Source organism: Squalius cephalus (assembly GCF_949319135.1).
Source record: "Squalius cephalus genome assembly, chromosome: 25".
Taxonomy (NCBI): Eukaryota; Metazoa; Chordata; class Actinopteri; order Cypriniformes; family Leuciscidae; genus Squalius; species Squalius cephalus.
Genome location: NC_137146.1, coordinates 12,373,743 through 12,396,482, shown reverse-complemented (window position 1 = coordinate 12,396,482; position 22,740 = coordinate 12,373,743). Strand labels below are relative to the sequence as shown.

The window sequence follows — 22,740 nt, the reverse complement described above, 5'->3', positions numbered from 1 at the left end:
GTTCTGGAAACCTGTTTGAAAACCACCATTATTTTGCAGGTCTGTTTAATAACACATTACACACTTTATCTTTAATAATCAGAAGATTGTTAGCTTGAATAAGTTGCTTTGAGTTCATTTAGTTTTGTATGTCTTATCCAAATTATTTACATAAGTCCATTTGTCTCTTTTTTTCCATTTTACAGGAGCTTGCCTTACAGCCCAAAGATGACATTGTGGATCGAACCAAGATGGAAGACACTCTAAAAAGACGTTTCTTTTACGATCAGGCATTTGCTATCTATGGCGGTGAGTATTTTCAGTGTTTACAATATTCCTCCATATAGAAGTATTTTTAATAACATCATTACTAGTAAAAAATAACTAAGATTGGCTTGTTATCGTCAACTAATAGTTTGTTTTTGTGTGTGAGACAGGTGTGAGTGGGCTGTATGACTTTGGGCCAGTCGGATGTGCTTTGAAGAACAATATTCTCCAGGTCTGGAGGCAACACTTCATCCAGGAGGAGCAGATTCTGGAGATCGACTGCACCATGCTTACACCAGAACCCGTCCTCAAGTGAGCATTCACCTTTCTATTCACCTTTAATCTGTTCATTCAATCTGTTGCCATGGCATCATCTCTGGAACTCTTATTCAGTGCTTTTGTCGTGTTTCAGGACATCCGGACATGTGGATAAATTTGCCGACTACATGGTCAAGGATGTCAAGAACGGAGAGTGTTTCCGTGCCGACCACCTCCTTAAAGGTTTGTCATTGTTTCTTCGTCTGTGTTGAGCTCAATGAGACAATCAGGCTCAGGTCAGCTCTGTTGTCCACTGATCTGACTCATCCATGGATGCTGTAGATGTTCAGGGGTGAAAGAAAACAATAGGATCTGTAAGAATCACAAAGGCTTTATCAGGGAACCAGTCCGACTCCATAATCTGTAGACCACCAACCAACTGAAATGAATAAGTGGTTTATACTCTGACAAACTGTGCCACCTAAATCTGGACTCCTTAAAGTTGCCAAAGTTAACTTTATGGATTTTTAGAAAATATTGATGACTCTTCTTGTACTTTTTTTTAAAATAAAAAGCTCTATATTGAAAATGCCCCTACCTGTAAGTTATTAGCAAGTATAATTTTTCAGGGTGATTTAAGCAATTAACTTTAAATGGTTTCAATAGGAAATTTCTATTTTAAAATTTCAAAAATGTGAAAGATATTTAGGTTTTTATTTTAATATTTAATTTTAATATTGGGAATATACAGTAATAGTGGCAGTAATATGTCCTGTGGTGAAATTAAATAAATCAAAATAAATACTACTACTAATAATAATAATGCATGCCTTGTCTTTTGCTTTTTAGCTCATCTACAGAAATTAATGAGTGATAAAAAATGTACGGCAGATAAGAAAACTGAGATGGAGAGTGTCATCACTCAGGTATGTCTCACTTGGACAATGTTTTAATAATCGTTCAAACTCTATATGAATAGGGAAGTCCACACAGAATCCGCAATAATTTTTTGGGGGGTAATCATTTGTTTATTTGATTTATTGATTAGTTCTGTTTATTATTATTTTTTTCAGATGGATAACTACACTCAGCAGGAGTTGGCAGATTTGTTTGTGCAATACAATGTCAAGTCTCCCATTACAGGAAATGACCTCACACCTCCCATCTCATTCAACCTGATGTTCCAGACCTCCATTGGGCCTGGGGGCAACATGCAAGGGTATGTTGGGCACCACTAGAATACATGCTTTAATTTTAAAATATCCAAAGTATGAAGACTGATTCATTACTCTTGGGGCTACATTATTTCCTTAGCTATTTAAGGCCAGAAACCGCTCAGGGAATCTTCCTCAACTTCAAACGTCTTTTGGAGTTCAACCAGGGGAAGCTGCCATTCGCCGCCGCCCAGATCGGAAACTCCTTCAGGAATGAGATCTCTCCTCGCTCTGGCTTGATTCGCGTCAGGTGCTGGTTATGATTTCCTTTTGAACATAAGTCGCTTTGGTTGTTTTGCTGTCACACAGAAGTGTTTCCATTGGGATTTCAAATGTACTGAAGTGATATTTCTCTCCATAGAGAGTTTACGATGGCTGAGATTGAGCACTTTGTAGACCCGACTGAGAAGGTTCATTCCAAGTTTTCAAATGTTGCTGATCTGCAGATCATGCTTTACTCCTCCAAAGCTCAGACTAGTGGGCAATCTGCCCAGATAATGAGGCTGGGTGATGCAGTGGAGCAGGTTAGTCAAGATCTCATTTATGATGCACTGATTATAATTAACAGATCGGTTGTTCTAACAAACATTCGTACTGTGTATAGGGGATCATCAACAACTCCGTCTTGGGCTACTTCATTGGAAGGATCTACCTTTATCTGGTCAAAGTGGGTGTGGCAAAAGACAAGCTTCGTTTCCGTCAGCATATGGACAATGAGATGGCCCACTATGCCTGTGACTGCTGGGACGCTGAGACCAAAACCTCCTATGTACGTTCAGTGTTTGCTCGAGGACCTTCTGTGTATTAGAATTGGTGTTTATTTGTGTGTTTGCACGTGCTGTTTTTCAGGGGTGGATTGAGATTGTGGGGTGTGCTGATCGCTCGTGTTACGATCTTCTGTGCCACGCACGGGCCACCAAAGTCCCTCTGGTGGCTGAGAAACCCTTGAAGGAACCCATATCCTTCAACTTCCTGCATTACTTTACTAATTACAATTGTCAAAGCATTTGAGTGGGATCTGAGTGTCTCAGCACAGAATGTTAATTCTGTTTGTCTTCAGTCACCTTCCTTAACTGCTTCACACAAAGTTGTAAATGTTGTCCAGTTCGAGCCAAACAAAGGAGCTATCGGCAAAGCATATAAGAAGGATGCCAAGTTTGCCATGGAGTACCTGGCCATCTGTGATGAATGCTATATCACGGAGCAGGAGAAACTTCTCAACGAGAATGGGTGAGCATCATCGATATTAAAGGAATATATCATGAAAATCTGATCCGTGTTTAAGTGCTGTAATCGGGTCCCCAGTGCATCTACCAATCCAGAAAACGTGAAAAGTGACAACCCAGTAACTTTGTTTAGATGAGCATTTCTCTGCAAGGAAGGGGATCTTATTATAATATTACCGCCCCTTAATCTGCAAGTTTCCACCCACGACAGCGCCGTCATTTAGTTTTTGCAAGCGACAACAATGTAACCAGTTCTAACACAATGGCTAAAGTTCGAGCAAAGCATGCAAACGAAGCACTGCTACTTCTGCAGAGTGATTTACTCCATCTCTGAGTGAACTCTCTGCTCCTCACCACGGGGCTTCTCAGGTGCTGCGAGCAAATCACTCTGCCCAAGTAGCAGTGCTTCGCCTTCTGAGAATATAGGCTAGTTCCCAGTATGTATACGGTTAGAAGATGGCTGTTTCTCATGTGACCTTGTTATTTGTACAAGCTGTGACTATACAAATCACAACATGTAAATAGGAAAATGTTGGCGTTATTTTGTCACTTATTGGGAGCAGTATGCTAGCTGGAGCCGTTTACCTCCAGTCTTTGTGCTAAGCTAGGCTAGCGGTGGGTGCGTCAGACAGAGTTAAGGCACGCACGGAGATGAAAAGGGTATGTATGGACTTATCTAACTCTGGGGGATTGGTGAATAAGCTAAAGTCCCAAAAAGTCGGCGTGTTCCTTTAAAATAAAGTGTTACCAAAATGTTTAATGTCAATGACGCTCAAATATGAAGATTCACAATATACAGGCAGGTTTTTTTTTATTTGATCAAAATGACAGTAAAAGTTGAAATATTATTACAATTTAAAATAACTTTTTTTCTAATTGAATATTTTTTTAAATGTAATTTATTTCTAATGGCAAACATGTTTTTCCAGCATCATTACTCCAGTCTTCAGTGTTGCATGATTCTTCAGAAATTGTTCAATGTGCTGATTTGGTGCTCAAGAAACTTTTTCTTTTTATCACAGTTGAAAACAGTTGTGCTGCTTAATATTTTTGTGGAAACCATGATAAATGTTTTAGGATTATTTCATTAATAGAAAGTAATTAAAAAACAGCATTTATTTGAAATAAAGACATTTACAATGTTATAAAAGATTTCTGCCACTTTTGATCAATTTAATGCATCCTTGCAGAATAAAAGTATTAATTCCTTAAATCTAACTGTTTCCCAAAATCTTGAATGGTAATGCATAAGTTTCTAATAATCAATAAATGATTGGCTTTTATTTGTCTTAGTCCTAAAGTCAATGTACATGTTTTTTGCAATTATTATGTTCACAGTTTTCACCTGTCCAATATTAAAATGTAAGGTATATTTTTATTTGATATTGGTACTGTTTTGAATTACATGCAGTCAAATTCTTATTGACTATTTAAAAAAGGGGCATACAAGCTCTTTGATATGTCCCATCCCAGCTTCCTTTTACAATAGGCAAAACTTTGCTCATCAAGTTATGTCATAGTTTTTTAAACCAATAGTGCCCACTAATATGATTCTGTTCATTGATTGGTTTCCTCTGTCACTGCAGTGAGTTCACCATTGAGACTGAGGGCAAGACTTTCAAACTCACCAAGGACATGGTTAATGTCAAGAGGTTCCAGAAGACCCTGCATGGTAAGAGGCAGAAACTAACCTTTTATGTCAGCATAACAAAAATATGTAAAATACATAAACTTTAATTTATCCACAGTTGAGGAGGTTGTTCCTAACGTGATCGAACCCTCCTTCGGCATCGGAAGAATCATGTACTCCATCTTTGAGCACACATTCCGTATCAGAGAGGGTGACGAACAGAGAACGGTAAACACATTATGCTGTAATATTCTGTTATTAATATGTTTGTCTTGCTTTATTTATGAACTTTGTGGCCTTCTCTGTTCAGTATTTCAGCTTTCCTGCAACTGTTGCACCATACAAATGCTCCGTCCTTCCATTGAGCCAAAATCAGGAATTTATGCCGTTTGTTCGAGAATTATGTGAGTAATAACATCTCTTACTTTATTTATAAAAATCCTTCATCGTGTCGAAATAATATTTGTAATAACTTTGCTCTACAGCTGAAGCCCTGACCAGGAATGGTGTCTCCCACAAGGTGGATGATTCCTCAGGATCTATTGGTAGGCGCTATGCCAGAACGGACGAGATCGGTGTTGCATTCGGGATCACCATCGATTTTGACACTGTTAATAAGACGCCCCACACGGCCACTTTGAGAGACCGTGACTCCATGAGGCAGATCAGGGCTGAGGTAAAGCAGTTGATCATATTTGTGCCTTCATTTCATTTGAGTGAGCGTTTGTCGACTATTTTGCTGACATGTACAACCTGTTTATTTACAGGTTACCGAGTTGCCCGAAATTATTCGTGACCTAGCCAATGGTGCCATCACATGGGCAGAGGTGGAAAGCAAGTACCCGATCTTTGAAGGCCAGGAGACCAGCAAAAAGGAAACGGTGGAGGAGTAGGCTTTCTATTTGTCTATCTCATCTGCCTTCTCACTGGAGGCAGTCACAGACATTTTTACATCTGCATTCATAGGATTAAATTTATGGCAATTATAATGTGCAACCAATCAATATGCACCAGATGTTCCACACAATTGGAACCACTCAAGTACTCCTTTAAAAATCAAGGAAACTCTGTAAGGACCTAAGGATGACCTTAACTAGGTTACTGTATTAGTAAAAGGATTTCACCATTCCTGTTTATGGGTTGATAAATGAAGACATGAATCTTGCATATGGTCAAATAAATCAAACCAGCACTTTCTGGACCTATAAGAGTGTGTTTGGTCAATTTTTGTTTGATCAAGTGTGTGTTAAGCGAAAGATGCACTGAACTCGTTGGCCACGTGGGGGCATAACAGCTCCTAGATAGTTGATTTTGTATGGCTAAAATCTTTTTGACTCAAAGTCTGCTCATTGTCCAACGCAAGGCTCCCTGATGCATGCTATTATAGGCTTGTATTTAAAATTCTTATTTAAAACGGAAACTGGAAGTATTGATATTTAACTAATTGCAATTCATTTTGTTACTTTATTATAATATAAATAAAACTCTTTCTTTTGTAATTTAGACCATTTTAATAAACTTTAAAAAAAAAAGTATTAAATTAAGTACTTTTTATTAATCTTGAGGCTCCCTAGTGGGCCCTGGGTTGAAAACCACTAGTTTTTAATGTTTCTCAGGACAAAGCTTGGTGATGTGGATGTTAGATATGTTAACATATTACATTGTTCTGCTTAAAAACTAAACTGCTGAACTTCCAGGACTTACTAAATCAAGTCATTATGACTAAATCTGGTATTAAAGGTGTTTTTAATGTGATGCACTGTAAAAAAGTATATCATCATTTAGTTATGACAACATGTTTTTACATTATGATTTACTTAAATTGTATATATTTATATTATAAGTTAAGCAATTTTCACTTTTTTATATAAGTTATATAAGATTCCACTAATTTTTCTTTTAAGTTTAATGCAATTTAAGTTAAAATGATTTAAATATACAAGCTGATTGCACTTAAAAATTTAAGGCAACAACTTTTTTTTTTCTTTTACAGTGCATAGATAATGGCTTAATTTAGAACTAGGTATCTAAGATTTAAGATGATCATGTTTTATTTTTGAATGGAATGGTGTTTATTTAGGTTTGAAGATAGATAGGTGCCCCAGTCCAAATTGTCAACCAAATATGATCATCCAAAAACAGCCTTGACCCTGACAGAAACAGGTGTTGAAGTGTGTGAATGTATGCTAGGGCTCCTGGCTTTTCTTAAAGGCTGCTAAACAAGCAATAGCCTAAAATACATTTCAGTTATATTCAGCTGTAACAATGCTAGCTCTTTAATAATGTGCTGATAGGTAGATTCTGACTAATGTAGGCTCATGCACAAGTGGTAGGCAGTGTAAAAGATTTGTCCAATACCTTTATATACAGTAGCTTATATCATCTACTGTGTCTTATCAGAGTTTACTTTAGGCAGAATGGACTACCATTACCTAACATGCCTTCTCTAGTTGACGAACAATGGGAAACCAGTGATTTCAGTCTTAACAAAAGCAAAACTTGATAATCCACACCTATGCTTCTCAGGTAAAATTTCATATGTTTATTGTATATTTATATAAATGTTTCATAGCCTATAGTGTTTCCTTTTATAATTGTGCGTATATATTTATGTTACATACTTTTTCTAACCCATCTTCTATTTCTTATGTAGGGCATTCAGTATGCAAGCAATGGAGGTCCAAGCCTGTTTCTATTGATACAACATGGCACAATGGGTCCGCCCCCCTATGGGCAGCTTCAGATGAATATAAATACATCTCCTGTTCACCTTTAACTGTCCGCAACTGCCCAACAGGCAGTTTGTGCGCCCAACTGACACCTTGTAGAAACAGAGAGGATGCATTAGACTATTATTTTGCTGATCTTTTCTATACATTTTAAGTTCAAGTGGATTTTTCAGTATTTCAAAGGCCCTTTGGGTTACGGTGGCATTGCTGTGCTCAAGGTTAGTACAATAGGTGTTTCTAAAATCTGCTCGGCACCTACATGCAGCGCATGACCCGCTAACATTTAACCAAGAAATAATCTGCTAATTTACTTCAGGTGACATCTCACAATAACAAACATCACAACAAAGCAGACCTTGTTATTTGAGTTCATACCTTTAAATTATTAGAAGATAAATAGACAAAAGAATAATCTCCTGGTAAGAAAAGAAAGCATTTGGCTTGAAATGTACAAGTGATGCTTCAGTCAGTACAATGAGAGCAGAAAATAGTTTAGCTAAAAATAGCATGTGCTCACATAGTGTAGATGCTTCCTGCTCGCACAATTCAAATCATTGGAAACTTCTGCCCTGCCCAGAAATATCACATTCTTTTTGGTTTTATTCATTTATTTTTGAAAGAAAGTGTTCAGAGATTAATATATAATTCGGCAACACTTCGATAGTACACTTACGACATTCTACTGACTATAAGTGACTTTGCATACATATGTCAACTAACCATAACCCTAATCCTAAACTAACAGCCTACTAGTACTCTAATGAGAGTTAGTTAATGTGTAGTTGCTAATTAATGAGAGTTAGTAGTTGCAAAGTTGCTTATAGTTTGTAGAATGTCTAAAGTGGATTGATGCAATTTATATTTATGCAGTTTAACAGACTTTTATCCATTTACAAACATTCACAGCATACATTGTATCAATTCATGTGCTCCCTGGGAAGCGAACCTATGACCTTGCTATTGCTAACGTCATGTTCTAAAAGTTGAGCTACTAACACTGTAATATTTATTTCATCCCATAGTAGATTACCAATTACCAAGTTGTATTTTTAGTAGGATCTTAAGCACTCATTGGCTGTCTTGGTTGGGAAATATTTTAATGGCCAAATCCGACACCAGATTTGTTTCTTCATTCAAACTGCACCTTTCCAAACTCTCTTAGGTTGTCCTGTGTACAATGGGGGTCAAAGCAGCTCTTCCGAGGTACGAGCTCTACTTGTATAACGTGGTGCTGTGTATGGCAATGCTCTGGGCTGCCAGATGGATATTTGACGTGTCCAGCTGTAAGTATACATGAACATATGGGACCCTAAAATGATGTCACTGTAAGAATAAAGTTTCTGGAGTGGTTTCTGTGAGGCTTTTTACCATTTTACTGTAACATCCACCTGAGCTCCTTTTCTCACTCATAAATGCACATACAACCACACTGTAAAAAGTAATCAGATGACTTAACTTAAAAAAGTGAGGAAACCAGTTGCCTTAAAATTATTAAGTAAATGAATTTCATGCATAATTGGGAAAAAAAGTTATGTGAAATTGTCAAGTTCACTTAACTTAATTTTTCCAATTACTTGCACATTTAACTTAATAAAATCGAAGTTGATTTACTTAATCACTTTAAGGCAACGGGTTTACAGTAGAGCAAAGAAATTGGACTACAGTTTACTGTACGAGGAAAAAGACAGCACAGCTATTCGCATGCCTCAGAAAGCTATGCAAAGTACGCAGCAGGGATCATATGTCAGTATTAATATACCAAGAGACTGAACAGAGAAAGAGAAGAGAAAGAGAAAGGTACTATTGTGGGTTTATGACAAAATTTGCATTAGCATTCAATATACAGTAATAACATCATTGAATATGCAGTTTTTTGCATTCATATAATATACACATCTATAAATCCAGGTTTTTGCAGAATTAAATGACTGAAAGGTATTATTGTGGGTTTATGCCAGAAACTACTGTATTTGCATTTAATATAATAATTAGTGCTGTCAAATTGATTAATCGCTTCTAAACATAAAAAAAAAATTATATATATATATATAATATATATATATAATATATATATATATATATATATATATACACATTTACACAAGCACACAAACTTTAATGTTTGATTCGATTTGACAGCGCTAGTAATAATATCAATGAATAAACAGGTTTTTTTTTGCATCCATGTATTTACATCTATTAATCAGAGCATTACATGACTTTATGATTCTTTATTCAGCAAATGCCAACAAAAAAACCTTCAAGACCAGTGTTCAGCCAGGATGGTACTACTCTGGCAGAAAAATGGTGAGATTTTGTATGTATAATTTCATACTGGATCTAAATAATATTGTGAATGTGGACTGATTTATCAGTGTCGCTCTGCAGGATACAGCTGACGTCGAGTGGATGATGTGGTTCTCCACGTTCAGAGTGCATATCATCTTTGCACTCTCAGGTCATGTGATCTTTGCCAAGATCTGCTCCTTGCTGGCTCCGCAGGTGGCTCTTGAAAGTCCAGACACATCTGTGTTACATGTGACACACACTATTGACTAAATTTATCACTTCATACGGCCAACCTGAGAGGCTCATTCTCTCATTTTTTCCCCATCCCACAGTACAGATCTCTGGTGTTCATGGTGTACGGTATGCTGGCAGTTTTCTGCAGTATGGGCTGGGCTTACGTCATGCTCATCCTGTCTCACTGTGTGCTGCTCTATAGCATCTCTCTGGTCAAGCTCAGGTGGCTCTGCTTCGTTGCTGGACTCACTACATTGGCTACTTTCAAAATGGAGCCCTTCATTTCCTGGCAGGCATGTCACTGACACTGTAAAAATATAAAATATAAAAATGTAAATAGTGCTACAGTAAAGCTATTATACATAATGGTCATCACCATTTGGTATTATTGGTATTATTTTAAAATGGAAAGAAATTAAATCTAAATGTTTATGTAATAAATTTAATTTGTTAATTATAAATTGTAATTTTAAAATAAACAAGAAATATTATTATAATAATTGATTATTATCAATATTGTATATTATTATTATTAAAAGAAATTAAATCTAAATGTTTATACATTTTATAAATTTAATCATAAATGTTATTTTAAAAATAAACATAAAATAAAATAATAAATATAATTATCTTCATTAATTATTATTTCTATTGTTTAGGACTAATATTAAAATGAAAGGAAATTAAATACTATAAATATTTAATGATATATTTTATTTTAAAATAAGCAAATAAAATAAACAAAAAATGTTATTATTATCATTATATATTGTTACTATTGTATCTATTGAAATCTAAATGTTTATAAATGTTATACATTTTTAATTATACATTTTATTTAAAAAAATAAGCAAATAAACTAAAAATAAATATTATTATCATTAATTATTATTACTTTTGTATATTATTATTATTATTATTAGTAGTAGTAGTAGTAGTAGTAGTAGTAAAATATTTTTTTATAAATGTTATACACTTTTAAATTATACATTTTATTTAAAAAATAAGAAAATTCAATTAAATAAACAATAATTACCTTATTGTCATTAATTATTACTATTGTATATTGTTATTATTATTAAAAATAAAATAAATCTAAATGTTTATAAAGTTATATATTTTATTTAAAAAAATAAGAGAATATAATAAACAAGAAATACCATTATTATAATTAATTATTAGTGTACACTTATTATTACTATTATTTTTATTATTTAAATGAAAAGAAATGATAATGACAATAATGATAATCACTGTTTTTTTATTTTAATCAAAATAATCATTCTTATTCATTATAATAAAAGAAACAAATAAAATACAAAGAACAATACATATCATTATTATTATTTGTGATTATGATTGTGTTCATTTGAGATGGCTCATCTTTCAGGCAGGTTTTGTGACTGGCAATTTTGATCTCCGTCCTCTTCTGTTCTACGGCGGCTGTGGTTTCACTATCATGCGCTGTATGAGTTTTGCTCTTGAGAACTGTGAGAGAAAAGATGGAAACTACAGCATCCTGGAGCTTCTCAAGTACAACTTTTACCTCCCCTTCTTTTACTTCGGACCCATCATGACATTCGACAAGTTCTACATTCAGGTCTGCAACTAAATTTAGCGAATGAAATGATGGTTTGATTATTTTCCAAATGAATAGCGTTTCCCTTTGACACCCCACCAGGCCAATAACCCTGACCTGACAAGGAAGGACGGGGAGATGTGGAACATTTCCATCCAGGCCCTGCTACACCTGGGGGTTATTATGATAGTGGCAGTCCTCTTTCACTTCATGTACATTCTGACCATTCCTAGCGACATGAAGCTCCTTAAACGCATCTCTGACTGGGCCCTCGGTAAGCATGTGTGTGTTAGTATTCACTTACTTTGCTCAAGATTATCAATGTCCAAAAGACCACCATAGCCTTTCTCTTCTTCCACTATTCAGTTGGATTGGCCTACTTAAATCTGGTGTATGATTGGGTGAAAGCGGCAGTGATGTTTGGAGTGATAAACACAATATCAAGACTGGATCACCTGGACCCTCCCAAACCCCCGAAATGCATTACAATGCTTTATGTTTTCTCTGAGGCGTGAGTGAGCATTTTAATTTGTTGTCTTTTTTTACGTTTTTCATAAATTGATTTTGATATAGTCAGTAAAACAACTATATTCATCATTCTAAAAATGAAAAACATTCCATTTTTTTTTACAGACACTTTGACCGAGGAATAAACGAATTTCTATGCAAGTATGATTGACATTGTTACATCTATCAGACTTTTAAATGGGAAAGTTCACCCAAAAATGAAAATTCTTTCATCATTTACTCGCCCTCAAGTTGTTCCAAACCTGTATGAAATTCTTTCTTCTGTTGAACACAAAAGAAGATATTTTAAAGAATGTCAGTAACCAGACAGTTGACTGTAGCCATTGACTTCCATAGTATTTTTTCTCCTATGGAAGTCAATGACTACGGAGTACCGTCAAATGTTTGATTACCAACATTCTTTAAAATATCTTCTTTTGTGTTCAACAAACTCATGAAAGAAACTCATACAGGTTTGGAACAACTTGAGGTTGAGTAAATGCTGAAAGAATATTATTTTATGGGTGAACTATCCCTTTAAGCAACACAATGCTTTCAAGCATCAGTATTTTAACAGAGAATGCCGTCATCTCCACAGGTATGTTTATAACTATCTAGGCGGAAAACATGAGAACGTTTTGGATGAGCTGATAGCCTCTCTGTGCACGTTTGGCATCACGGCCCTCTGGCTGGGACCAAGCTGGGTGGTTTTCATCTGGTCTTTCTTAAACTGCTTTGGCCTTAATTTTGAATTGTGGACCGCAAAACTCTTCTCCATGGAACCTTTTATTTCAATTGAGGTAAGTTAAAGAAATATGACCAGTAATAATTTGCTGGATGTTGTAGTCAGTTACTCAATTCAAAGTGCTAATGATAATTCTAGTGCGTCAGGGCTCCCTCTAGTGGTTAAATGTTAAATGTTTGGTGCTAAAAAGGTCCTATAATGCTCCATCTGGTGGTTAAATGTTAAATTACTGGTAATATAAACAAATCTACAAATGTTTCCTTCCACCAACAGATGGCGATATCAGATTCTATGTCACGCAGGATCAGGGCTGTGTTTAATACCTTCAACTTCTGGACAATTGTCCTTTACAATGTCCTGGCCCTGAACAGTCTTGAATTTGCCAAACTGGTTGCAAATAGATTGTTACTTAAAGGTAAAGTACTACTTGAGCAATTTAAATGCATTTTAAAAACCAAAAGATTTTATGTTTATCAACCTGTATGTTTTTTGGCCAGGATTCCCCTTCACCACCATCACTGCGATGTTCGTTACCTACTGCTTGATTCAGCTGATCAAGGAAAAGGAAAGAAGACAGGCTTTGATTGACGATCCAGACCCAATCCCAATCCCCCCTCCAGCCCCTGTTCTTGCATCCACTTCCACAGACCCCAGCACCACCCTGCTGGATGCTGCTGCCACCCAGCCTGTGGACCCAAACAAGCAAAAGGCAGAGTAGAGATTACACATGAGAACCTTAAAAACCTGAATGGTTTTCTTACTCATTCAGTGTCAACTATAGTCTAGAAATAGAGAGAAAGAATGTTTAATAACAGGACTGTAAGGTAAGATGCTGCAATCGAAACCACTATTTACATTTTTACATAATTTCTCAACATTACAGACTCTTTAAATTAGTCACAGTTTTACATATGTAATAGGATTTTCAAATAAGTGCTTTGTAGTTAAAAACATAGAGGATGGATTTTATTACTACTAATTTTATAACCAAGTTTTAATTTAAATGAAATACAAATACACAGTGTTCATACAAGAAGTTATTACTGCCTGAGGTTGAAAATATGTGCTTAAAGGGTTAGTTCACCCAAAAATGAAAATTCTATCCGAAATTACTCACCCTCATGTCGTTCCAAACCCGTAAGACTTTTATTCATCTTCGGAACACTTATTAATGAACTCTGAGAGCTTTCTGTCCCTCCATTGATAGCCTATGCAACTACCACTTTCAAGCCCCAGAAAGGTAGTGTGGCAAAGGTAAAGACATCATAAAAGTAATCCATGTGAATCCAGTGGTTTTACCTCAATTTCATAAAGCTACGTAAGTGCTTTGCGCAAAATAACATAATTTTCCACTTTATTTACAAAAAATGAATCTCAAATGTGCGTTCACAAGGGCACCACGGCGCATGCGTGCTGTGTTGACGTACAAGTTACTTTGTAAAAAAGGGGTAAATTGTGTTTTTTTATGCAAACAAAGAATTTACGTCACTTCATAAAAATGCGGTTAAACCACTGGAGTCACATGGATTGATGACAGAATTTTTATTTTTGGGTGAACTAACCCTTCAAATTAAAATAATGGACTGAAGATCACCAAGATTAGTTTATGAAGTTGTAATATATATTAAAATAATCTTCAATAATGACCTTGTGTATGTCTCTTTGTCAGCTTGCTAGTTCTTTTCTAAACTTTTTTGGAACTTCCATTCATGTTTCAAATTACTGTAAAAGGAAATGGTAAAGTTCTTATTGACAGAGATCGATCACAGAGTCTCTCAGAGATCACAGAGGACATGGTTGCTTAAATTAAACAGTGACTCTTCACAAAAGCCGTTGAGAACATTCAAGATCTTTGATGTCATGAAACCCTTTTCACTCTAGGATATTTATATTAACTGGCATAAGCTCTATTTGTTCAACCGTTGAGGTAACCAATGACCACGTGAGAACTATTGATATTCTCATCAGTGACTCCGTATGAATAAAATTTGGGGAACAGCTGATATTAACCAGATATTTTGTCTTCATATTTTTGTGTTACTTTTTTAACACTTAAGCGCATACCTCAGGTCTTTAGTGACCCAGGATGTCATTCACTAGCCTCCTCCTCATTCATTTTTTAAAGTTAGACATCAACCTTTTTAGTATTTCTCAATCAATTCATTATAAACAATATTACAAGGAAAAAAATGATAAAAGAATGCCTGTTTTCCCATTCATTTTTTGTAAAAAATTGTATAGGGGGTCGCTAATGACCCGAGGTGTGTAATAGTGTAAGTATATTTTTTCTGCACAACAATAATTTAATCTTTGATGACTGAATAAGTACAGTTCACCTTTATTCCACAAAGTGGCAATGTCTGATACACAATGATGAAGTGACGTCTCACTCAGTTACCGCGCATGCAGAAAACAAAAGAATAGGAAGTATCATCAGCAATTACTCAGATTTACTGTAGAGCAAGTACTGAACGCAATCAAATATTAGTGTCACTGTCAGCGATTAAAATATTGATTTTGAAGATGTTGAAAATTATAGTTTTGAGAATGTTTGAGATCGTGAATATGAGCCGAATGATGTTGAATGTACTGGGAAATGAGCTCTGATGAGGACAGTGATGATGGTATAAAACATCTGCTCAAACTGAACCCTTCCAAGCTCCAAAAAAATAAAAATAAAAATGCTTTATTTTATTTATCTGTAATTTTTACTCTAATATCAGGAGAGTTTTATATTATCGTGACAGGCAGAGATGTTAGATATAGATCTGGGTCGCTAAATGATTAAATATAATATATGATTGTAAGTTGATTTTAACTTTTGTTATGAAAGAAAATGCAGATACAGCTCAGCCAATTTATAAAAATATCAACTTAACTTATACAATAACTTATAGAGGTCAATTAGCACAAAGGCTTTAGAAAATGTAATAAGATTTTTTGGTTACACTTCATTTTAAGGTGACGTTGTTTACACAAATAAGTACTGAGTAATTAACAACTGAGTTATTTGCTTGTAATTATGCATAATTTACTGTAATTACTATAGTAAGTACATGTAACGTGTAACTATGCCACCTTAAAATAAATTTTTACCGATTTATAATTTTGGGCCATTTTCCAGGGTGGGATATTTGATACCAAATGTATGGAAAGTGTAGTATTTTAAGCAATAATTATTGTAATAAAATACCCCATTATCAATAATATATAAATCAAGAGGGTGATTCATGATCACATAAAGGTCCTATCTAGTGGCCTGTGATCTCACCCAGAAGGCCAGTGCTTCTTCTGACTGCTGTCTTTCCCATGGGGAAGTGTGTCAGCTGTTGCACAGGACAGGGGGTTGTGTTTCACATGTACAAGTATGGATTCCACATCTTTGTGAAGCATCTATAAATAGCCCCCAGTTGGAGTTTGGTTGAAGCATTGGGACAGCTGATGAAGCCTGAATTCCTGACAGCAAAGCGGAACTGTTTCAACCCTGCCTCTTCTTTCTCAACCACTAACAAGTGCGGAACAGAGAGCGCTGGACTAGCCATTGACTTCATTGTGATCATTGGGGATAGTACGCGATCAATATGGCTATACCTATAGATCCCATGGAGGAGCCACGCATGTACCAGCAAACCCTGCTGCAAGATGGTCTATACGATCTTCTGGAGAGCGATATGATGGTTGACTGCGTGTTGAAGATAAAAGACAAAGAGTTTCCATGCCACCGTTTGGTCCTGGCTGCTTGCAGCTCGTACTTCAGAGCTTTCTTCAAGTCAGGTATGGAGGAGAGTAAAAAGAAGGAGATCGTACTGGAGGATGTGGAGCCTGGCGTCATGGGGATGATCTTAAAGTACCTCTACACCTCGAACATCCACGTGACAGAGCAAAACGTGCAGGACATCTTCGCTTTGGCCAACATGCTTCAGATCCCCTCGATTTTCACTGTATGTGTCTCGTTCCTGCAAAAGCGATTGAGTTTGAGCAACTGTTTGGCGATTTTTCGACTAGGACTGATGCTGGATTGTCCTCGTCTGGCCATATCTGGGAGGAACTTCGCTTGCGAGCGCTTCCAGTTCATTGCTCGGGATGAAGAATTCCTGCAACTGACTCCAAGCGAATTGGCGGCCATTATTGCATCTGACACTTTGAACGTAGAAACGGAGCAAGATGTTTTTGAGGCTTTGATCAAGTGGGTTGGACATGACCAAGAAAAGAGGCTGGAGGACCTACCGAGTCTGCTGGACTGCATCAGATTACGTCTGGTTCCTCAGGACTACTTCACCAAAAATGTGGAGGAACATGAATGGCTGAGCTCGAACCCAGAGATCATGAAGAAACTGCAACTGGTCAAAGACGCCCATGCAGGGAAGCTTCCAGAAGTCAAGAAGATCAAAAGCAAAAAGAGTGCTGGTGAGGAAGGACAGAAGGAGGGAGATGAAGAGGAGGAAGAGGAGCAGGAGGAGCTGCTTCCAGGCATATTGAATGACAATCTGCGGTTCGGGATGTTCCTGAGAGACTTGATCTTCATGATCAATGACACTGCATCGGTGGCTTATGACCCAACGGGAAATGATTGTTATGTGGCGGCACTCTCAAACCAAATCCCTAAAAACCACTGCAGTCTGGTCACAAAGGAAAACCAGATATTTGTGGCAGGTGGACTCTTTTTTGATGAGCAAAGCAAAGACGAACAGATCTATTCATACTTTTTGCAGGTAAAAGACTAGTTTCCATTCTCATTACTGCTTTAGTGCAGTCTAGTTTTCATTCATTCTTTTCTCAGAATCATTCATTCTACACACTGTAAAGTTTATGTGGTCTACAAAAATCTTTGACAACATTAGTAAACAGATCAGCGTATTCTTGCATCTTTCCCAGCTATGTTTACCAATCCATTTGGATATAAGTGGTTGGTTGGTTGGTTGGTTTGCTTCCCTGTGTTGATAACATATTTTCTATGAAATTTAAGACAGGATATAGTAGTCATAGTCAAGTGCAGGAGTCATCACAATTTGAAGAACATTGAAACCTAACCATTAACAACATTGTGGATAAGTTGTTATTCTGTCAGGACCACTATCGTCAAATACGACTGACAATTAGCATACAGTTAGGATTGGCGGTATGTATTTTTCCCGTAGGACAAAGACTATTTTTTTAATGTTTAATTTGTCATTTTAAGTTTATTTTGTCAACGTTTAGAATGACTTCACAGCTAACAAACATGCACTAAAAGCCACAAAATTCTAATTTTATAATTGATATATTATACAGTTTGACCCTGCAACATCTGACTGGATGGGTATGCCTCCCATGCCCTCCCCCCGCTTCCTGTTCGGGATGGGTGAGGCTGATAACTTCATCTTTGTGACTGGAGGGAAAGAAATGAAAGAAGCAGAACACATTCTGGAAACAGTTATGGTTTATGACAGACAGTAAGTACTGATGCCACGTTCTTTATTTGAAGAACAGCTGTACCTTTGTCTTTTGTGTTTATTGAATCATGCATCTTCCAAACAGATACTTCAAGTATCCCTGTTTTTTTAAAGGTATCTTAAATGGGCTGAGTCGGATCCTCTTCCCTACTCAGTATATGGCCATGGAGTAGTGTCCCATAATGAAATGATCTATGTAATCGGAGGAAAGGGAGAGAACAAGTAAGTTGATAAGCTATTTCTGGCTTCTGTTTTGAAATATGCATTTAACATGATACACTTACGGTCAATTTTTTTGGAATAATTGCGTAAAAAAACAAAACAAAGTAGTCTCTTATGTTTACCAAGGATGTATTTCATCAAAAATACTGTAAAAACATTAACATTGTCAAATATTATTACAATTTTAAACAACTTATTCATGTGATGTCAAAAGCATCATTACTCTAGCCTTCAGTGTCACATGATCTTTCAGAAATCATTCTAATATGCTAATTTGCTGCTCAAGAAACATTTCTTATTATTATGTTGAAAACAGTTTTTGCTGCTTAACATTTTGGTCTTATTTTGTAGAGAGTGTTTGAATAGAGTGTGTGCGTATGACACTAAAAAGCATCAGTGGATGGATCTGGCTCCATTAAATACTGCACGCTCACTTTTTGGGGTTACCATCCACAAAAACAAGATCTACGTGGCAGCTGGTGTTACGGACACTGGCCTTACAGGCAGCGCTGAGGTCTATGACATCAAAACCAACAAGTAAGCGTGGCCCATTAAAAACCTGTTGCATTATAATAGTTTTATGATACGCATTGACTTGTGGGACAAACTCATCAATTAGCTTGCATTAAACTTAATATTTAACCACAGCCCTCTCTATCTTACAGGTGGTCCGAGTTTGTGGAGTTTCCCCAGGAACGTAGTTCTCTTAGCCTGGTCACTGTGGGTGGTGTCCTCTATGCTGTGGGTGGTTTTGCCATGTTCCCCAAAGAGGACAGCGATGATCTCATGCCGGAGGAGATGAACGACATCTGGAGGTGAGGCACTCGTTCACTTCACCAATCAGTCTTTAAGTAAAGGGAGCTGATTTAAGTTGGTGAGATTTTTTGTTTTTTGAAAGAAGGCTGCATTAATTTGATCAAAAATACAATAAAAACAGTAATCAAATATTTTTATAATTTTATAATTTTTTATAATTTTTATAATTTTTATTAATATATTTCAAAATGTAGACTAATTTATTCCTGATGCAAAGCTGAATTTTCAGCATTAGTCTGCAGTGTCACATAATCCTTCAGAAATCATTCTTATGTTGATTTGCTGCTTAAGAAAATGTATTATCATTACAAATGATGAACAGAACAGTTGTGTTGATTAATATTTTTGTGCAAACTGTTAAAAAAAAATCTGAATACTTTGATGAATAGCACTCAAAAGAACAGCATTTATTTGAAACAGAAATATTTTGTACTATTGTCTTTACTGTCACTTTTGATCAATTTAATGCATCCTTGCTATATACATTAATTATAATATAGGCCTATATATTAATGTATATAGCAAGGATGCATTAAATTGCTTTTTTAGTGCTATTCATCAAAGTATCCTAATTTTTTTTCTAACAGTTTGTGTACATATATATATATATATATATATATATATATATATAAGTATTAATAATTTCATTTAAAAAATCATATTTAACCCAGTCTTTTGAATAATAGTGTAAAAAGGGATGCAATATTACAATTCTATACTATTTTGTTGAAATAAATTAAAACCACTAAAATTAATTTGTTTAAATGCTACAAGTGAACTTTGAAATGAGCATGCACAATTAAAAATTCAATATCAATAAATCAACATCAGCCAATCTTTAATAAGGTACTGATATACTATGCATCTCTACTAATATAGGCCCTACAGGTATTTTTTGTATTTTTTTTTATATGTTAAAATAAAAAGGTTCATGTTTCTTCAGGTATGATGAGGGCGAGAGGAAATGGAACGGCATACTGAGGGAGATTCAATATGCATCTGGATCAACAGTTCTGGGAGTTCGTCTCAACAGTCTTCAACTCACAAAAATGAGAGACTACGCCAGTGCGGTCCATTGAGTCTGTGCACCAGAAAGGAAAGACGGTATAAACTGATTTAAAATCAGCTATTGGACAAACGGAAGACTAACCAGCACGAACCACAAGAGGACAGAACATCGATTCCATGAAAGTGATCATCTGATATTCAACATTCAAACACACTTTACAGATAATTTATCATTTGGAACAAAAAGGAAAAGCCATCCAACCCAGGCTTATTGGAAAAACTTACCTTTGGCGACATTTCTGCAAAATGATATTATGTCGCTTCTTGCACATTTCGCGAAAGTCACTTACACTTTCAAAGTGAAATGTCCAGTGAGTGGCGATAAAAGCACGTTTAGTTTGACTAAATCTGAAACAGATGAACGTGAATCTGGCGATGTTTTTTGTTTTGTGTGTAGGTTGTTCATATGGCGGCAATTCCGAAATGAAATGTCCGTAAGCGTTTGAAAATAACCTTACAGTCTGGGAAGAAGAAAAAAAAAACAACAACATTTGCTGAGCAATACCATTTCAACTTGATTCTACAAGTCTGTTATTATTGACTCAAGTTTTACGACACCGTGAAATATTGCGTAGAAAACAGTCCTATATTGATCTTACGATAATTTCTCAAATGTGCGAAGGCCTACGATTCAGACTCAGAGAACCAACGTACGCACAAAACAACAACAACGTGTCATTAACATATTAAGGGAGCACTAGTCAGAGTACAAATTCTTTACTTGAGAATGGTGAGCGGAAAGAATTGCTTTCCAAATGGTAGGCTACAGTAGACTCTCTTTTCCAAGTTAAAGCCAGTTTTTATAAATATAAACGTAGACGTGGATTTTTGGCGTAGCCTACGCACTTAGTTCAAATCTGTGTATGTGCATGTTTTATAAACGAGGCCCCACAAGTGCAATGCTGTACCAGGTGAGCTACCAAGCAAGTTTACTACATCAGAAAAGCCATAAGTCTTTATTAATGGATAATCTGCACCTGTAATTATAATTTGTTTAAAAGGGAAGAAGATGTGTTGGTGTTTACTGCCACTACCCAGACAGCAACATAGTATCAGGCCAAATCTGGTTCATGTGGATTTCACACGGTCCAGATGTGGGCCGGATCTGGGCCGACACTATGTTGCTGTCTGGGTAGTGTTCATTTCAGGTGGAAACTGCAGTGAATTGTGTTTATATTGCCTGTTTTTCGAGTTTTGCAAAAATGTGGGCACGTTTTTCCAGTAAGCCTATGTTGCAACCACAGATATTTTGAAAATAATGCCGTGGAAATACTGTTTCTGAACACTATTATTCTGAACACTATTGTTCTGAACACTATTATTATGGTCAGAGCTTCTTGTGTCATGTTGTTTAATTGGTAATTTTATTGTTTTCTATTGTATTGTTCACGTGACATTTCTGTTGTGTTCTGTATGAGAGAAATATTTGCCTTTCAAAGTAAAGCAAAAAAACGAAACACAAAAATGCTTGGTGTGATGTTTCATTTAGTTTACTATTGAAATGATAATTTTATTTTGTTACAGACAATAAATACTAACCAATACAATAAATGACAAAATACAGCTTCATTTTATTAGCACCGCTAGACTTTGTATTGTTTAGTATTCTGCTGACAGAACCAGCACAACTGCATGTACACAAAGTTAACTAAGACATACTAGCGTATAGAACAGTCACACTCATGATTGTTTTAATACATTGAAAGTATGGGTACGTTTAAGTATTGCATGTTGAGTGCTAGTTTAGGAAAAAAAGTTAATATATTTCTTGAATTTGGTTTTATAATGTCTTTCCAATATAACTATGGTGAGTGGTTTCTTTGAAAATTAAACGGACAAAAAGAAGAAAAACTACTCAAGTTCTGAAGTGCAAATCGCCTCTTGCTATCACTTATAATTTATTACAAAGTATAGCACACAACAGAACAAACTAAAATAACAGACAAATCCTTCTTAATAGAAATCTTTCTCTTTTTCCAAAATCACATACTTTAAAAAAAGAACGGAAAAAAAGGCCACAAGCATCCGAAGTCTTTCTTAATAAGCAGCAAACTAGGAATAATACACACTAGTAAATTATGCAGAACATAAAAAAGTAAAGACTTGACTTCCACCTTTTATTCTACATCACAACCTGTAAGAGAAATATTTTCTTTCAGATGCACAAAATCAATTCAAAATTTAGCTCTTCAATGGCCTTTTTCGTACTACAATATCTCAAAAGATAGAGATTTACTTCTGTGCAATTTCACTGCATGTAAAATAATAAGACTTTAGAGAGAGAGAGAGAGAGAGAGAGAGAGAAATTAAGGGGAAAAAATATGATCATAACAGAAAGCCTTCAGCAGTTTCTTTTAAACTTTTTAACAAAACATGTTATCCAAAACCTTGTACCATAACATTAATATCCAAATAAAGTGCACACAAAAAAAGGGATTCACCTTGTTATAAGACATAAAGCAAGTGCTATGTGCATCAGAAAACTTTCTGGGGAAGTTTTTAATATTTCAATAATATCGTTAAAGGAACATGAGATGAAATATTT

The 22,740-nt window shown here is 35.7% G+C and overlaps 3 protein-coding genes across 4 annotated transcripts in view; all 3 read left to right on the top strand.

The window, feature by feature from the left end:
* The window catches only part of gars1 (glycyl-tRNA synthetase 1), an 11,931-nt gene extending 5,835 nt beyond the window's left edge, over window positions 1-6,096 (top strand). The window contains exons 3-17 of the mRNA XM_079862894.1: window positions 186-288; window positions 417-558; window positions 659-747; window positions 1,354-1,430; window positions 1,578-1,723; window positions 1,819-1,968; window positions 2,080-2,242; window positions 2,323-2,487; window positions 2,568-2,675; window positions 2,803-2,948; window positions 4,531-4,616; window positions 4,693-4,802; window positions 4,885-4,978; window positions 5,060-5,250; window positions 5,342-6,096. Of these exons, the coding sequence (XP_079719020.1) occupies window positions 186-288; window positions 417-558; window positions 659-747; window positions 1,354-1,430; window positions 1,578-1,723; window positions 1,819-1,968; window positions 2,080-2,242; window positions 2,323-2,487; window positions 2,568-2,675; window positions 2,803-2,948; window positions 4,531-4,616; window positions 4,693-4,802; window positions 4,885-4,978; window positions 5,060-5,250; window positions 5,342-5,467 (1,896 nt within the window). The 3' untranslated portion in view covers window positions 5,468-6,096. The remainder of the gene's footprint in view (window positions 1-185; window positions 289-416; window positions 559-658; window positions 748-1,353; window positions 1,431-1,577; window positions 1,724-1,818; window positions 1,969-2,079; window positions 2,243-2,322; window positions 2,488-2,567; window positions 2,676-2,802; window positions 2,949-4,530; window positions 4,617-4,692; window positions 4,803-4,884; window positions 4,979-5,059; window positions 5,251-5,341) is intronic.
* Window positions 6,097-7,315: 1,219 nt separating this feature from the next.
* hhatlb (hedgehog acyltransferase like, b) lies at window positions 7,316-14,303 on the top strand. 2 transcript variants are annotated; one of them, XM_079863903.1, is made up of 12 exons: window positions 7,316-7,521; window positions 8,466-8,586; window positions 9,543-9,610; window positions 9,692-9,805; window positions 9,925-10,119; window positions 11,217-11,426; window positions 11,508-11,679; window positions 11,772-11,916; window positions 12,039-12,074; window positions 12,511-12,712; window positions 12,931-13,072; window positions 13,155-14,303. In XM_079863903.1, exons 2-12 carry the CDS (start codon window positions 8,481-8,483, stop codon window positions 13,373-13,375), a joined length of 1,611 nt encoding a protein of 536 aa, XP_079720029.1. In that variant the 5' UTR covers window positions 7,316-7,521; window positions 8,466-8,480; the 3' UTR covers window positions 13,376-14,303. The 2 variants fall into 2 exon arrangements, with proteins under 2 accessions (XP_079720029.1, XP_079720028.1); XM_079863902.1 differs by having other exon boundaries at window positions 7,389-7,521; window positions 9,925-10,123; window positions 11,221-11,426.
* Window positions 14,304-16,143: 1,840 nt separating this feature from the next.
* klhl40b (kelch-like family member 40b) lies at window positions 16,144-21,640 on the top strand. Its single transcript, XM_079862896.1, has 6 exons — window positions 16,144-17,369; window positions 17,929-18,089; window positions 18,204-18,311; window positions 18,663-18,848; window positions 18,977-19,126; window positions 20,071-21,640. The coding sequence occupies exons 1-6, from the start codon at window positions 16,239-16,241 to the stop codon at window positions 20,204-20,206; spliced, it is 1,872 nt and encodes a 623-aa protein (XP_079719022.1). The 5' UTR covers window positions 16,144-16,238; the 3' UTR covers window positions 20,207-21,640.
* The last annotated feature ends 1,100 nt before the right edge of the window (window positions 21,641-22,740 follow it).

Coding starts and splice junctions, on each gene's coding strand:
- hhatlb (XM_079863903.1), top strand. CDS start 8,481: ATGGGGGTCAAAGCAGCTCTTCCGAGGTACGAGCTCTACTTGTATAAC. Junction 9,806..9,924: donor GCTCCTTGCTGGCTCCGCAG/GTGGCTCTTGAA, acceptor CCCATCCCACAG/TACAGATCTCTGGTGTTCAT. Junction 13,073..13,154: donor AAATAGATTGTTACTTAAAG/GTAAAGTACTAC, acceptor TTTTTTGGCCAG/GATTCCCCTTCACCACCATC.
- klhl40b (XM_079862896.1), top strand. CDS start 16,239: ATGGCTATACCTATAGATCCCATGGAGGAGCCACGCATGTACCAGCAA. Junction 18,090..18,203: donor GTTATGGTTTATGACAGACA/GTAAGTACTGAT, acceptor GTTTTTTTAAAG/GTATCTTAAATGGGCTGAGT. Junction 19,127..20,070: donor GAGATGAACGACATCTGGAG/GTGAGGCACTCG, acceptor ATGTTTCTTCAG/GTATGATGAGGGCGAGAGGA.